We start from the raw sequence: 16758 nt of genomic DNA on the forward strand, positions 1-16758 counted from the left end.
GTTCTATATTTGAGGCGTACGTTCGGTGCATTCATGAACTGGCTGACATAGTAGCTCCAAATTTTCGCATTAATATCACATTCTACTACAAGCGCCTGAATGGCTAGGTAGAAATCTTACACGCTATCCATTTCACACTAGTACTTACTACTTCAATTATTCCATAGTGTTCGTGAGGCAACCCATATAAAATATATAGGAATATAAAAGAGAACGTCACTAACTGAAATTTAAGTGCACACACAAAAATGTGAATAAAATGATGTATTAAAAAGCGTCTTCGGTTAAAAAAGATAATGACCTTCCTTGACTATTAAAATAGGTTGGGCTACATGCGCAATATTTATGAAATGTTAAAAGCATCCCAAATGACGAACCACAAGAATAGTTATGAGGACGCATTAAAATGCTGTTAGCTATTTGATGTATCTATATATTAAAACGGTAACAGGGGGTTTTGTTGTTCACGAACTATCCACTGCTGTCCTTGAATGCATCGGTTCTAATACTTAGCGTTACATATATCGCGTAGGAGTTTTTCTGGTCCCGCTTTAGTTTTACATTTAAATATGAATATATGTTTCTTTTTAGTTTTGTTCCACGTAAAAAAAAATGTCACAGTTTCGCCCTAAGGGCGAAGCAATGAATGCGATAGCAACACAGCAATGTCATACGAAGTAAGGTGAGCGGCTTTGGTAGCAACAACACGCAGAACTGTTGTCGACGCCATCGGCGTTTTGCCCGCGTTAGCTCAAAATGCGTGCGGCGTTGGTGACTGTTGCTGGAGCCTCTGATATAAATAGGCACTTGGTGCCGCAGCTAAACGTCGCCTCCCTTCCCTGCCCCTCCCCCACGGCCTCTCGCTCGTCGGAAGAAGGCGCGTTTGCTCTACATACATGGTGATTGTGAAGGAGAACAGAGACGCCTACTTCTGCAGCCCTTAAGCGAGCACGGCGCAGAACGCGCGTTTGTTCTCCGCCGTGCGTTCACTCCCCGTGAAAGACGCGCCCCTCGCGCCCTTTCACTCGCACATACAGCGTTCGGCGCGCGGCGACGATTTCATCTCCAAATGACGTCATACGGAACCTCACGGCGACGGCGACGGCGACGGCGACGGCGACAGCGACGGCGACGGCGACGGCGACGCCGACGGCAGAAATCTGCTTTTGAGTGTCCATATAATTGCTATCGCAATAAAAATAGATGCAGCAGCAGCGGCCATCGCAGCTGAGCAAGAATTTTTTTGTCGAATGAGTTCCAGCCACGCAGTAAATGTGTGCGTTCTGACATGGATCACCAAGATATATGGTGTGCATGGATGTCCGTGGTGTTCTGACATTCGGAGTAGTGACAGACTTTTATCGTTATTTCAATCTGCATAGATTCTTTGGTATGCTGCTTGCAAACCCTGAATATTTCGACTCATATTTAATTAGTAATAAATTTCAGTTCTCTAATCTCCAAAGCAATTTTGAACAAGTAAGAATACCACAAAATAAGACATTTTATTCAGCGCGATAATAAGATCCTGCCAAAACGTATCAGTTCAGTGCAAAGACCGTAGTACAAAGAATTTGACGCCATCATCTCGATCAGTCAATTTGGTAAGGATGGAGGTGCACTGATAAGCTCGCGCATGACAGCACCACAACTTTAAGTTGAGCACTTCTCAGTTCTTAGCTGTGCTAAAATATCGCAATAACTCCCCGTTCGCCGCTACATGGACATGCCTAGTATACTATAGGGCTCCTTGTATGTTATATTTATTTTCTTTCAGAGCAAGGCATGTGACATCCTTCAGTTTCTTCTTAAGAGCGAGGAATTGGATGCCGCTACGGGTATGTTTCTAGTTCAATCTAAACCGAGCTGTTTCGATTGCAGCATGGGTGATATTTTTTTTCTTGAGGTACTATCTTTTGTTGATCTCCCTAATATCGATGCTTTCAGTGTGCGGTGTATCGAGTCTTTTACAAATTGCAAATTTCGTTTCATGGCCAGAATAACTCAACGATGTTCGGACCATTTCTGTAGGCAAGTGCCTGAAGTTTATGTGGTGACTGAGTAAGATAGGAAGCCACTAACGTCGAACCTCACATTAAATAATAAATATTATAACTTAGTAATTACTGTATCTTTTCACAACGCGACAAATTGTTTTATTTCAAGATGCTCACCAGAGTACTGCTGTCGTAACAAAATAAATGTTTGCTATCTTTGTCATTTCAAAATTCTCTTCGGCGTTTAGCTTAACCTAACCATACTAAGTAATTCCCTGCAGGCGAACCTCGGGTAGACCGCACTATGTCGGTGAACATGTCGCAACATTACTAACATTACTGCCGCATTTTCGCGCTTTCCTCAGTTGAACTCGGAAAATTTTCTCGTGTAATAGAAATCCAGGCATGCTGGTGTTCTTTTTTTTCTCCTTTCAGGCAATGACGCTCATAGCCGCCTATCTAGAGCCGAGATCTTGGCAAATGCGATCGTTTACTTCTCTGCCGGGTAGGTCGCTTTTAATTGCGATAGCACTCATGTGTACACTCCAAGCGAAATTTCGCCGTCGACGCCAACGGCGAAATAGTCTAGTGATAGTCTAGTGATCTAACCCACATGTACGGCATGGATGAGCATGTTTCATACATATACGTAAATATATATAGGCGCAAGTTGGAATCAGCTACCGCAAGACAGCGGTAATTGGATATCGCAGGGAGAGGCCTTCGTCCTGCAGTGGACATAAATATACGCTGCTGCTGCTGGCTGCTGCTGCTGCTGCTGCTGCTGCTGCTGCTGCTGCTGCTGCTGCTGCTGCTGCTGCTGCTGCTGCTGCTGCTGCTGCTGCTGCTGCTGCTGCTGCTGCTGCTGCTGCTGCTGCTGCTGCTGCTGCTGCTGCTGCTGCTGCTGCTGCTGCTGCTGCTGCTGCTGCTGCTGCTGCTGCTGCTGCTGCTGCTGCTGCTGCTGCTGCTGCTGCTGCTGCTGCTGCTGCTGCTGCTGCTGCTGCTGCTGCTGCTGCTGCTGCTGCTGCTGCTGCTGCTGCTGCTGCTGCTGCTGCTGCTGCTGCTGCTGCTGCTGCTGCTGCTGCTGCTGCTGCTGCTGCTGCTGCTGCTGCTGCTGCTGCTGCTGCTGCTGCTGCTGCTGCTGCTGCTGCTGCTGCTGCTGCTGCTGCTGCTGCTGCTGCTGCTGCTGCTGCTGCTGCTGCTGCTGCTGCTGCTGCTGCTGCTGCTGCTGCTGCTGCTGCTGCTGCTGCTGCTGCTGCTGCTGCTGCTGCTGCTGCTGCTGCTGCTGCTGCTGCTGCTGCTGCTGCTGCTGCTGATGATGATGATGGTGATGATGATGATGATGATGATGATGATGATGATGTGCTGTGAGTACACGCTTATAAACGGCTGTACTCAAACCTAATGAAAAATTGTCTACAATTCGTAAGATTAAAAATATTTAAGCACAATGCCCAAAATCTGTAACTATGTGTCAACACAGATATTATAATTCTGTGAACTGTTCATGTTAGAGCATCTGAAATCGACGAATTTGATGTATGAATTTGGAACTTTCGTCGAATTGTTACCATGTTTATGAATGTTTTGCATAAGTCCTTCTTACAAATAATTGGTATATTCCACAGCGATGCATAAGTATACATTTTGCCCGCTTTAGCTTTCGCAGTTGGTCCAGCTTGTAGAATTGTGGTAACGTCTCTTGTTGCTGAGAGACTGGGTGGTAAACTTCACGTGTCTTTTTTACCTTGCGATTAAGAAAGAAGTTTTTTTTTTTTTTAACATGATGGCCTTTTTCAAAACACTGCTCCCAACAGTCGGTATATTTTAACTTTTCCTTTTAATTACAACTAACTTTATCAAAATCGGTTCTGTTGATGCCGAAAAGAAACTATTATCATGTATTTAAATGAGAGCTCCCAAGCTAAAGCTTTATCTTCACTGCAACTTTTAGGTTAGACAGCACGGTTTACGCAGTCGTCTCGGTTCTATACTCCGTGGCCACGCACACGGACATTCAGGAAAGACTGAGAAAAGAAATTCACACCATACTGAAGGAGGAGGTAACGTACATGTCGGTTCTTTTCCAAGGTGTCCGCATCATCTCAGTGATTTCTATTCTTGCAGGGTCAGCTCACCTATCACGCTGTCGGACGAATGAAATACCTCGACATGGTGCTCAAGGAGACGATGCGTCTGTATTCTCAAAACGTTGGGTAATAGAAAACATCCCGCCTTGTTTGATGAGCAACTCGTTTGCGTGAACTAGCTTACGGCGGGCGTATCCCTCTCTGTAAGGGTAATTTAATTTTGTACAGCATTTTAAGTGGACCTGCTTCACTTAACCCTAAAACCAGGCTGCGCGCTAAAATGCGGTGCTGGAAACAAATAACACAGTCCGGCACTGCACATAATGATATCATATAGAAGGTGAACACGGAAGATTATATGAAGAGAAACTCAGGGTTGATGCTCTTTCGCGACTCAGTTGAAAGATCCGAGTTAGTTGATTGATTCAATTATTGATTGATTTCATTACACTGGGAATCTCGCCAACCTTCGTCGCCTGCTTCTGAGGCCCGCAAATTTTGATTGCCGAAATATCAAACACAAATTGCATATGGGTAAATGAGAAAATGGAATAAACCGCACACACATATAACGGCAATCATTTAGCTCATCAGGGCATGTTTACAGCCTAGGAATATTTCAAACCTTGTTACATGCGGAACAAAGTAATAGTCTTGAACAGCCTTTTGAAGGAATGTCTTTTAATTATAAGCGATCGCATGACTTTGCCAATACTTTCTGCAATTTCGCAAATAGGCATACATGCTAACTCAATCGTCACAGCAAGATACCGCGTAATATATATAGACAGCAAGATACCGCTTAAGTATAGCGTAGCTTAGATCTTAACACGAGAAGTGTATCCCGTTTGTTGTTTCTTTTTTTTCTCTCGCACTAACCAGCTCTCGCTCTTGAACAAAGCCACAAATGCTTCCATACCATACCGGGCGTTCACAATTATGCTTTACAGAATTTTTAAAAATTGCCTCTGGCAGGTAGAATAATTCTTATCGTTGAGCTGGAATATTCGAAGAGGCGTACATTAGTAGCAGGAGAACATGAAACACATATTCAGCTAATTGACAAAAATCACTAATGAACTTCTTCGTTAATTACTTTACGACACATTGCAATTTATGAATTGTAGCAGGTGAGTTTGCAAGGCGCATCCACTTGAAATGAATGTTCAGGATGACACCTGCTTCGAGATATTATTTCCCAAAGTGTGGGACGAAATACATGGGCGTTCCAGTTACGTTTGTGCCTCAGTGTATAAAACAGCATTTTGGTAACAAAGTAAGTGGAACAACAGTCCATTTTTAAGGTGAGTTTGATGGCGCATATCTCCAAACTGGTGTCATTCTGGAAATTCATTCCAAGTGGATACGCCTGACAAGCTCACCGGCTACAATTCGTAAATTGCAATATGTATCGTAAAGTTAACTAAGAAGTTACTTAATGAATTTTTGTTAATTAGTTGTATATGTGTTTCGATTTCTCGTGCTACTAATGTCTGCCTCTTCGAATAACCCAGCTTAATGATAAAGTTATAATACCTGCCACAGGTGATTTAAAAAAATTCCGTAAATCTCAATTGGGAACACCCTGTAACATCAGAATGCTGTATATTCTACAGTACACAAAATAAATAAAGTCTTTCAACAAAAGCAGCGCTGTCCTTCGCAAGTTTGCGCGCTAACTAGCATAAGAAATTGTGTTAGAATCAATGCCTAAACTTTAATACTTTAATTCGCACCTCATTATTACTTTGTGAATTAAAGTTTCTATTTATGTATGGTGTCAGTTATTGTTCTAATTCCTTTTCTTGCACCCAGGTTTGTCGCAAGACGTGCGGTTTCCGACTACACGTACAAAGACCTTTTAATACCAAAAGGGGTGAGCGTATTAGCTGCTGCAAGCTGCCTCAACGTAGACCCAGATATATGGAGTGATCCAACTGTGTTTGACCCAGAGAGGTAAACAAATAGCTGAGTGCTGGCACAGCACTGATGGTGCAATTTATAAAAGGTTTAAAATTCTTGAAAGTAGCATCAGGAAGCCTACTTCATGTTATAATATATATATATATATATATATATATATATATATATATATATATATATAACGCCATACATCTTCTTTACACTCAGTAGTTACGGACCCTTTTATAAAAAATAGTATTTATAAATTTGCGATATACTGTGCCGGCATGTGTGCTCATGTTTACGCGCGTTTTTCTTTTTATCTCAGTTTGCTCCCGTTTCATTATTCGTAATCATATTTTATTGTGATTATGCATGCATGATGTAGTAGCATGCTAAGCCTACATCTTGGCCTAACTTCTCTGATGAACATAAAGCATTTTATCATTTGTCATCCCCTCGTATAGTCCCAACGGAAAAAGATTACCAAAATTGACTGGTTGCCGGAGCGTTAAAATCACGACACGGGGCACAAGTGACTGATCGCCGGAGCGGCAAAATCACGATACGCTGCACAAGTGACTAGTGGCCGCCGGAGCGGCAAAATCACGACACGCTTTCTGACGGCCACCCCTGCTTTGGAAAATGGAATGTGCCTCTCCGGCCACCAATGACTCGTGACGCGTGTCGTGATTTTGCCGCTCCAGGCACCAGGCACTCGTGCTAATCTTTTTCCGTTGGAGCGGTACGTTCTACTTAAACAATCGCTGCAAAAGCATCTCAAACTCCCTAAAATAAAACTTCACAAACACAACATACAATATTTATTGATACAACATAATTTTTTGCACATATTTCATAGCACCTGAACATCACGACAAATATTTCTCTGTATCGTGCTCTGTCGTACTGTCATATTACGACAAAATCTATTCTAAAAGGACAGAAATTCATTTTATAAGCCTGTCTTCGTGTTATGACAAAGGTATGGTTTTTGCGACTACGGAGAACCTTGTAGGCTATCGACGTATTTTTCGGTACTTTTCGAAACTTTCCTAGGACTTTTTCAACTGGTGCATTTCACGTGATAGGATGCAAGAATTTGAATTACCTTCCTCAAATCTAGTGCAGAGCGCTTGGACAGCGCAGCATGAACACGAAGGTGCGTCTCTTACACAATGCAATAATTGCCTGTTATTGTATGGTCGTTGACGAACAAATCTTCAACGAAGTATCATTTTAACTTGCTCTCTGTTGCACTTGTCTTATTTACGTGATAGCGGACCTTCCTATTAATCAACGACACCGCTCTCTAGTCAACTTCAGCGATGACCTCCGCGGTCAAAAAGCTGGGGTGCTAGAATGTTCGAAATCTCGAATGCTAATGAAATGCGTATTAATAATCGATTCCTTGATTTCATATTTGAAAGTTTCAAATAATCGAAAAACAATTATCATATAGCAGACTTGCTGCTTTAATAAGAGACATTCGGGGACGAAGACCCAGTCGAGCTGTCACGTTGTACTGGTTAACCGCTACCTTGGAGACTCAACCAAGACAACGTAGCTCGCTCGAGAAGCCCACTGTATGTCGATTCTGCATTTCAAATGTGTATTTACGCAATGTTCGAGTTGAAAAATATTTATACTTGGTGTTTCATTGGTTCGTGACAACTTTTCTGAAGCCTCGTTTGTGCCACATCTCTGATCAAGATCAGCCTAGCCCCAAAAATAAAAGGTGGATAGAGACATAAAAGTTGTACCGAAATCTCCACGTCGACAGAAGTCAATCACCAAGAGCACGCTAGATGGCGACACGATTACCGCGGATCCCTTCCCTCCCCCTTCAAAAAAAGGAGGAATTGAAAGAAAGCTTCATCAGAGCACGTAGCGTGTGCGAACGATCATAATCAAAAAATACTTGCACCAGCAGCACGCACTGTGCGTAAAGGATATCTGGACTGGCTTTCGCGTTCCAGTCATCCTTTCAGTCGCAGTTTTAATTATGCGTAAATAACTTTCTCATTTTTTTCATCAAAATAAATTGGAACATTCTAGATTCAGACGTCGACTCATCACCTCACGTTTTCAGCTTCAGTCCTGCTAGGCACAAATTGCGCACTCTTCCGAAAATATTGCGTAGCGTAAATTGTTTGTGGAATCTAATATTCTAACAAAGTTCAATCTTCCTTATAGTTACGTAGTGGACTGTTCAGTCATAGCTCGGTAGTAAGGGTCTTAAATAGTGTTCACATCACACCGGGGTGAGACTGGGTGTCACATTCATTGTATCACGTAAACATTTGTGCTCGAACGTTTTTGTTAGGAACATTCGGTTCCCTGTGAATATTTCAGTTTCTTTTCGTTTTAATAACAGATTTAGCGATGAGAACAAGGCTCTCATCCACCCGGCTTCTTACCTGGCTTTCGGAGTTGGTCCACGTAGCTGCGTGGGCCGTGCGTTCGCCACTCTGAACGTCAAAACAGTTATCGCCACGTTATTGTCAAGATATCGAGTACGTATGGACGGCGAGCGTCACAAGGTAAGCGGCAGGCATTTTGACGTATACTGACGGCTGGTTTCGGTATGCCGGCCTCGTTTTGTTACGGCAAATTTCACATTAAGTGATGATCATTACTATCAAGTTCGAAGATTCGCCAAAAGTCACAACCAGTTACAAAGATGGATAGTGTTAAGTAATGCGCAGCTGCGGGATTCTCACGATGACACAAGGGAAAAGAAAAGAAGAAACTGTGCTGGAGAGATCCAGAGCCTAATGGCAATCGCACATTGCCGTTAGGCAAACGACCTTACTGTAGTTTTCGCGGACCAAGTTAAGCGCATGAAAATAGGGTAGGCAGGCTATTCCTCAAGCAAGTAATCTCGACGTTGTAGCAGGGTGTAAAACTGGGCGAGGTGGTTGCTGTGTTCATTATAATGGCAGCGTAAATGGGATGGCGACGCAGAACATCTCGCATTTTCGTGTCTTATACGAACTTGTTTGTTTGGTCAATAGTCAAAGATGGGGTCAATACCAGAAGCATGAGTGTGCGCACACAGACAGGTATTTTACACGGTTCAAGGCCTTGAAAAGCTTGATAAAGAAACAGTCAGTTTAAAGGGTACAGTTTGAAGTGTACCAATTAACACACCTGAGATATGGCTTCAAGAGGCCCTTTGAGCGCTTGTGACGCTTTGCTTCATTTTACGTAAGTGCGCTCTTTTCCTGTAGGTCCAATAGCGGCTTTGTTGTTCAAAAGTAGTAGTTTAAACCGAAATCTTTATAATGTGGCTGCATAATATCGCATGTGCAATAGATGATGTTTACGGTCGTCCTTACATTATGTGCAAGTGCACTCTGTTCCCACGGGTCTGCGTAACTTGTGAGAAGGCACCTATATAGAAAAAGAACTAAGACAGAATAAATGTATGGTTGATACAAAGCGAGTAATATCGAGCTAGCGAAACACGCCCAGTTCTATTGCGCTCTAAATTGACCTGCGATTATTATCAAAAAGGCGTGCTTTTATACTTCTATAGAAAATAACTTTCAACATAACTAAAGAAACTAAAGTGTGTTATATATGCTATCTATAGAAGAATCACTATGCTGAAACAATAAAGCACATCTATCAGCTGCTGCTCCTAATGTTAAGCGTTTCCCTTTCTGTTTTGTCCAGGATGGGCTGTTGGAGTTCAGGAGCAACTTGATCATCGCATGCCTGCCACACTCCGTGTGGTTCAAGTTTGAGTGTGTTTAACGCATTCCTACTCCTATTCGTACCTAAAAATGGCACTGCCACCACTGGGCTTTGCACGATAATGTAGCAAATATAACGTGGTGCATAAAGATTACTCAACTATTTGTCGTGTCTTATTACCAGCAGCTTGTTAGGGCACTCTACATATGTAGACCATTACTAGACATACTTAGATAATCGTGGCACAGGACCTCAGCTTACCCCTTTGTCACCTCTTTCCATTCAGTTCCACATATTTCGAAATGGCGCTGAGCTTCTCGCCACAAATATTTGTATGGCACAGGCGCCGTGTGGTAGGAGGCAACTGGCCAATAAACGCTTGTATGCTACTTCATGGCACCAAGGCTGCCAAATTGGAAGCCATCCCGAAGAAATGAGGCAGAAGAGTTAAGAAAACCTAGAGGCCAATTTTTTAAGGGGAGGGGCGAGGGAGGCGGGTACTGTCCTTTTGTCAGCCAATAAAATTCGCGGACAACGGTGGCCGCGGTAGTTTCATTGTACATCGCCGCACACGTAATGCTGAAAAAAATCACAGCATATCCACGGGGTGAATGATGATGAGTGGGCGAAGCTCCGGAGGGAATCATCGGATCTCCCGCTTAAGGGGACGCTAGCACAAACGCGTTAGAAACGTGCAGTACTCTCTAGTAAGGGGGAGCGGCCACAGCGTCTTACGCAGCCATTTACACATGCCGGAACGTGCACCGCGTTTGCCGACGCCATCACATGACTGCTGAGAGAGTATACCCCCCGTATTCATAAACGCTCCTCGACTTGAACTTGACTTGCCACCGCTTTGGGCAGCGCGTTCGAAACGCGTTGAAGGTAAGGCGGAGAGGCCACTACGTCTTACACCAGCTTCTTACACGGGCCGTAACGCGCTAGCACAAACGCGTTAGAAACGCGCTAGAAACGCGGCCTTTCGTTAACGTTGGGTATTTATTGCCATCGTGGTGCGTGTGTCCATGTCCGCTTCGTGGCGTAGTGGGCTAACGCCGCGCGCTCGGAAGCGAGGGGTCCCTGGTTCGATTCCGCGCTACGGACACAACTTCGGAATTTTTTTTCTCAGACTGGTTACACACTACTACTACGACGACGGGGACGAACGGGTGCCGCTATAAGGAGCTTCGCCCCTAAAAGCACCTCCCACCACGATTCCTACAAGTATGCTCCCCCCCCCCCCCCTCTGTTCCTGTTTAGGGTTCTCGTTCGCCATCTCTACATTGGACGTGGCCCGTGCGGTGGAGCTGGTGGTTGTAGCCGCGTTATCTTTTGTCGCGGCACCCATGCTGGCTCCTAGTTTTCGTTCGCTCCCATGGTTTCGAGGATCTGCGAGCGTGTTGTTGGAATCATCCGATGCAACGCGGTCGGGAAAAGACTTGGTCACTTCAAGCATTTCTCTCGTCTCCGCGGATGCAATCTTACGCTCGTCGCACTCGGGCAAGCTTCGCGCACGGACGGCATCCTTCTCGCTGAGTGCTCCGGAAACGCAATTTACAAAGGCAACAGAAGGTCTACGCCCATTCGTCACATGTAGAAGTGCCTGCTCCACTAACGCCAGCCACTAGCTATCGTACGCCTCAAAAGTATCTTTCAACGCGCCCACCATATTATCCTTCAGGCTGTTCGTGTTCAGTCCCGCTGCTGCCCCCATTTGGAACGTATCACGGATACAAATGGCTTTTTTTTAAGGTTAAGACCGACCCCACGATATTGATGACATCACCCGCCGTCCTCACGGCGCTGTGCCTACTCCCAAGCGTCGTCGCGGAAGCCTTGCTGCATGCCTATCATGCCGTGCGAGGTGGTATGCTTTGTCACCGCCACCCTCGGAACGAGCCGTGCCCAACTTTCGTGCCAACGGTCATGTGGCAGTCCGTCCGACTCATCTGCCGCAACGCCCCTCTTCTTCCGGTCACGTCGTGCTTCACAATACGCTGGCTCGCATTAAGGAAGGTTTTGGTGGCCAGAAAAGTACAATGATGAATCCCGCTGCGTTTCGTCATTAACCGTTCGTCAAGCATGTAAGGCCATCACACACATGTCACCGGTCCCCATGCAGGCGATCCCTCTACATGACAGGCCTTTTGACGTAGTGGAAGTCGATCGCTTGGGCCTGTTTCTCAGCACACTGCATGGTGACAGGTTCCTCATTGTTGCCACAGACAACATCACAAATGGTCTGAAATCAGAGGAGTGCCTGACTCTTCGACAAACCGTGTCCTGGTTGTTCCTGAACGAGTGCGTCGTTTTCCTACATCGCACTTCGTGCTTGCTTATGACCAACCACAGCACTGTTTTCGTGTAGCGCAGCTTTAAGAATCCATTCATTGACCCGGTAATTTATCATGCAGCAGCCTCCCTCTCAGCATCCACAGATAAAAAGACTCACAGAGCGCACGAACCGTACGGTAAAAGGCATCCGGTCCTCCCGCGTCAACCCTAGTCACAATGACTGGAATGAAAACGTCGCCGCATCACGTATCGCACTCAGCTCGTCGCAGCACTCGAAATCACCGTTCAAACTTATTGTTTGCACAAGACTTGCCTCTGAGCACGACTGGCCACAGCGCACTGGTAGCCAAAGCTCCACTCGTCCTTGAAACAAAGTGTCTATCAGTAATTCCAAGAACGCGACCTGGTGCAACTTCGACGTATTCAGCGTATATGACCGCATTGCCAGTTCTTGCCCCGCTTTGCCACACCCATTCGTGTCGTCAAAGCTCTTGGACATGTCAGCTTTCATCTGGTAGTGATTCCTGGACTGGGAAACAAGCGCTAGTATAGTGTTCTTTTGCTCAAGCCGACCAGCTGTGTGCTGTATGTCCGTCGCGATTTCTGCAACGTGTTCCTTTCTTGCCAAGAGACAGGGGCTGCGATTGTGGCGAATTAGCAACGCAGAAAAGGTGATACCGGATGACTGTGCCGGTCTCGTGCTGCAAAACAAGATGCATTCCAAAGCTTTGATGTCCCTTTACTCAGTGCTCCGCATGGTACTGGTAATCAGTTTTTGAGTAAATAAATAAATAAAAGACATGTGTACTCAGGGTATGTAGCCATGTGCGAGCCATGTTCAAGTATTTGTAGCAGTAGTCCCTTGTTTCGCAGAGAATATCGTACTCTGAGATTCGAAACATATTCCGTAATACAAAATTAAGAAATTTAGTATATGTAACTCTGCTTCGCATATTTTGTATTCTCCTTCTTCCCTCTTCAGATTTGCTCAGTTTTTTTTTCGACAGCAATTACATCTTTACGATACCACAGATAGATGCTAAAGAGAGGAGCCACTGCAAGAAAGACGATGAAGTGTCTGGGCTCTTGGCGCTGCATTTATTAATAGCGAAGCTGTTCTAGCTAACCGTAAAATGTGCCACCTGCTGCCGCAAAGCCTCACCGAGCTATGACGTCACTGCGTTGCCTAGCAACCACCTCGCGAAGCGACGTGTGCCTCGCCTCCTCTCCGTGCCATGTACATGTTGCCTTGACATGGGAAGTTAAGGGGAGGGAAGGAGAGCATGCGCGCGGCGCACTCCATACTCGGGAGACGGAAAGAGAAAATGAGAGCCAGAAGAGAGAGAAATAAATTGTAGCAGCACCAACGAGGCAACGCGCAGAGCTGCTGCCGACGCCGCCCGCTTTGCCAAGCCGCGCATGCGCCGAAGCAGTAGCGATGACGCCACCTCACGTTGCCTAGTAACCGCCGGCGCAGGCGCGCACTCGCTTTGCCCGACACAGACACGGCTCAGTCGAGCACCTGCCAGCTGCAGGATACTTCGCATGCGAGGTCACATCATCCAGCCGTGTCGTATGCTGCGCGCAGCCCGCACACTGTGCATAGCTTTAGCCCAGTGTACATGCGCTTGGCTTCGGAGTTTGGCATAAAAGGGGCTGCGCCTAGTCGTGTTAAGTTTTGCTAGATATCGAGTGGCTAGCCTCCAACGCGTTCGGCGTCGGCAAGCAACAGCGTTATTGGCACTGTGACAGCCTTGGTTAGCCTGCCTGCGTTTGTGGCACGCCCGGAACGCTGCCGCTCGTAGGCTCCGACGCGTCCAGCGCTAGTCACGCGAAATGTCGCGAAAGGGAACGTACCTCCAAAAATGATCGCGCGAGAATACTTTCCCTACATGCGTAGTTAAGTTAAACCAAGTTGAGATCTAGCAGCAACCAAGTTAATACCTAGCAGTAGCAGCCAGCAAGACTTGAGGATCGAGAGTTTTACTGTGCCTAAGCTTTGCGCGACCGAGTGCAAACCTGCCCGTTTTTTCATCTGAAAATTGCGAACAGTATTTTTGTAACTTCTAAATTATATTTATTTAACCCAGGCTCTGCTATGAAATTTAGTTTTTGTTTTAGTTCTAATCAACCTACCAGAAACCGCCTGATTCTTGGCCAATCCCCCGTAGTAGGTATGAGCCAGTATTTGGAGACAAGAACAGACAAGACAAGCTTCTGGAGTTGAAGGTGCGTTGTCGACCCTGCCCTCAAACCCTCTGCTTACGTTACCTATGCGAACAAAAACCTTCTTGACGTTGGACGTTGAAGGCTTTCCTATCACTGCACTGATTCACACAAGAGCCCATCTTTCTATTATGAGTGCTGCCTTCCGACGACGACTCAGAAAGCCCATAGATGCGTCGGCACGAGTCGTCCGCGTTGCGCATGGCGGCACTGTCCCTATCGTCGGCATGCGTACGGCAGCGTGTCAACATCGCTGTCCTCTTCACCTTGAAAGCTCATTGCCCCACGGCCTAATTCTCAGACTCGATTTTGTATCCACGCATTCGGCTGGTATTGACTGCTTTGCCGGTACCCTTCGTCTTGAGTTGCCGATTCTCTCAGAACCTTCTGACGACACCCCGTGCCGCTTACGTCCCTCCGGCTTCATTCGCCTGCCACCAAAGTCATTAACCTATATATCGAACTGTCGTTTTACCCACCTGTTCCCCGATGGTGACTACCTAATCAGTCAGCTGTCCGACCTTCTACTGCAGTATGACGTCGCCATGGCTCACGCTGTTCTTACTCTTGCACCCAACCGGCCTTGCATGCCTACTTTTAACTTTGGATTGGCCAAGCAAATTCTCCCACAAGGTATTCGCCTTGCGAAAGTTGATTCTCTAGGCGGCCACCAAGTAGCGGCTGTATCAACCAAAGATTCTTCCGAGCTTAGCAGGCCTCTCATGCCACGCTTCGGGAGCCTATCCAAAAATAAAAAATGGTTGCGGTACAGCAGGCTGAAGGCCTTGGAAAAGTTTTATTGCCCTACCGAGACATTTTCGACTTCGAAGATCGCCCCTTAGGCCAGACGCTTGCTGTAAATCATCGTATTCATACTGGTGATGCTACGCCTATTCACCGACGACCACATGAGTTTCTGCGTCGGAACGCCAAGTAATTCAAAGTGAAGTGCACAAGATGCTCGGTAAAAACATCAATGAGCGTTCTTCGAGTTCCTGGACGTCATCGGCGGTGTTGGTTAAGAGGGAAGACACGCGCCGCTTCTGTTTACACTGCCGCAATCTGAACAAAGTTACTAAGAAAGATGTCAACCCGCTGCCACTTATCGACGATGCCCTTGACTCTCTTGAGGATTCCTGCTACTTCTATTGATCTTCGTTCTGGATATTGATAGATTACTGTTGACGATTAGGACAGAGAATAAAACGCGTCTATAATACCCGATGAGCTATAGCAAACTAAAGTGATGCCCTTTGGATTATGCAACAATCTGGCCACCTTTGAGCGTATGATGGGCTCCTTTCTCCAAAGTTTTAAACGGTCCACACGTCACTGCTACCTCGACGACGTCATCATCTTCTCGCCAACGTTTGATACTGGCCATAAGCGTCGAACAGCCATACTTGATGTTTTTTTCAAAGGCGAAGCTGCAACTCAACTCACCAAAATGCCGTTTTGACTATCGCCAAATTACTGTCCCGGGCCGTCTCGTTGACGCGTTGGGAGTACAGCCTGGTCCTGACAGAACTCGCGCTAATACCTTCCGGTACCCAAGACCGCTGAAAAACGTCCGAAGTTTTGTAGGGCAATGCTCGTACTGCCGTCGTTTTGTTCAAGATTTTGCGGCAATTGCTCAACCTCTCACTAATCTGGCCACAGCGCACTAGCAGCCAAAGCTCCACTCGTCCTTGAAACAAAGTGAGTATCAGTAATTCTGATGTACCCCACTAATCTCGTGGGGTACCTCAGAAGCAGCCAACTTCTCTCACTTTGTTGGCCTTCTCACCTCACCACCGATCCTCGCCCACTTCGACCCTGATGACTCTGCAGAATTTCGTACAGATGCCAGGAGGCATGGCTTAGGCACTGTCCTAGCCCAGCGTCAGCGTGACCAGGATCGCGTTATTATTTTGCAAGCCACGTGCTATCACCACCGGAACGCAACTATTCAATTCAATTGCCGTTGTCTGGGCGGTTGCAAAATTCCGACTCTGCTTGTATGGTCGCCCGTTCACCGTAGTCACTGACCATCATGCTTTCTGCTGGCTTTCACCCCTAAATTACCCTACGGGCGAGCTTGGTCGATCGGCTTTGAGGCTCCAAAAGAGTTTTCGTTTTCTGTGGTTTACAAGTGTGGCCGCCTGCACCAAGATGCTGAAAGTTTGTAGCGTTACCCTGTTGACGACGCTGACCCCTCTAATACTGACAGTGCTTTTTGCGTTATCTCCGTATCACAACTCCTCAATATCGCCGACGATCAACGTCGTGACACCTACCTCAAAGCAGTCATCAGCGGTAAACGCACTTTTGTGCTTCTTGAGGACGACGGGCTTGTGTGAACGTCTGTGACTATTAGTGCAATACCGCAGGCGTCCGTGAAATTATCGCTCATTTCCTTCTTTCCTTCCCTCTCCTCTCTCCTTGTCATCTTTGTGTTCCACTTTCCCATTCCCCCGGTGTAAGATAGCCAACCGGAGGTTATTCTGGTTAACCTCCTTGCCTTCTGCTTTTCTATTTCCTCCTCCCCTCCAGCCGATGCTACTCTA

At 46.2% G+C, this 16758-nt stretch overlaps 1 protein-coding gene across 2 annotated transcripts in view; it reads left to right on the top strand.

Moving 5' to 3' along the window:
* LOC119441753 (cytochrome P450 3A9) overlaps nt 1-9853 on the top strand; it is a 30464-nt gene extending 20611 nt beyond the window's left edge. Inside the window, exons 4-10 of one of the 2 annotated variants that reach the window (XM_049661595.1) lie at nt 1778-1838; nt 2433-2502; nt 3952-4060; nt 4125-4213; nt 5903-6043; nt 8367-8553; nt 9691-9853. In XM_049661595.1, the coding sequence (XP_049517552.1) occupies nt 1778-1838; nt 2433-2502; nt 3952-4060; nt 4125-4213; nt 5903-6043; nt 8367-8553; nt 9691-9741 (708 nt within the window). In that variant the 3' untranslated portion in view covers nt 9742-9853. Of the gene's footprint in view, nt 1-1777; nt 1839-2432; nt 2503-3951; nt 4061-4124; nt 4214-5902; nt 6044-8366; nt 8554-9670 lie in introns of both variants that reach the window. The other variant, XM_037706363.2, reaches the window with a different exon arrangement.
* The last annotated feature ends 6905 nt before the right edge of the window (nt 9854-16758 follow it).

The sequence above is a fragment of the Dermacentor silvarum genome, chromosome 2 (genome assembly GCF_013339745.2).
Source record: "Dermacentor silvarum isolate Dsil-2018 chromosome 2, BIME_Dsil_1.4, whole genome shotgun sequence".
In the NCBI taxonomy this organism is placed as follows: Eukaryota; Metazoa; Arthropoda; class Arachnida; order Ixodida; family Ixodidae; genus Dermacentor; species Dermacentor silvarum.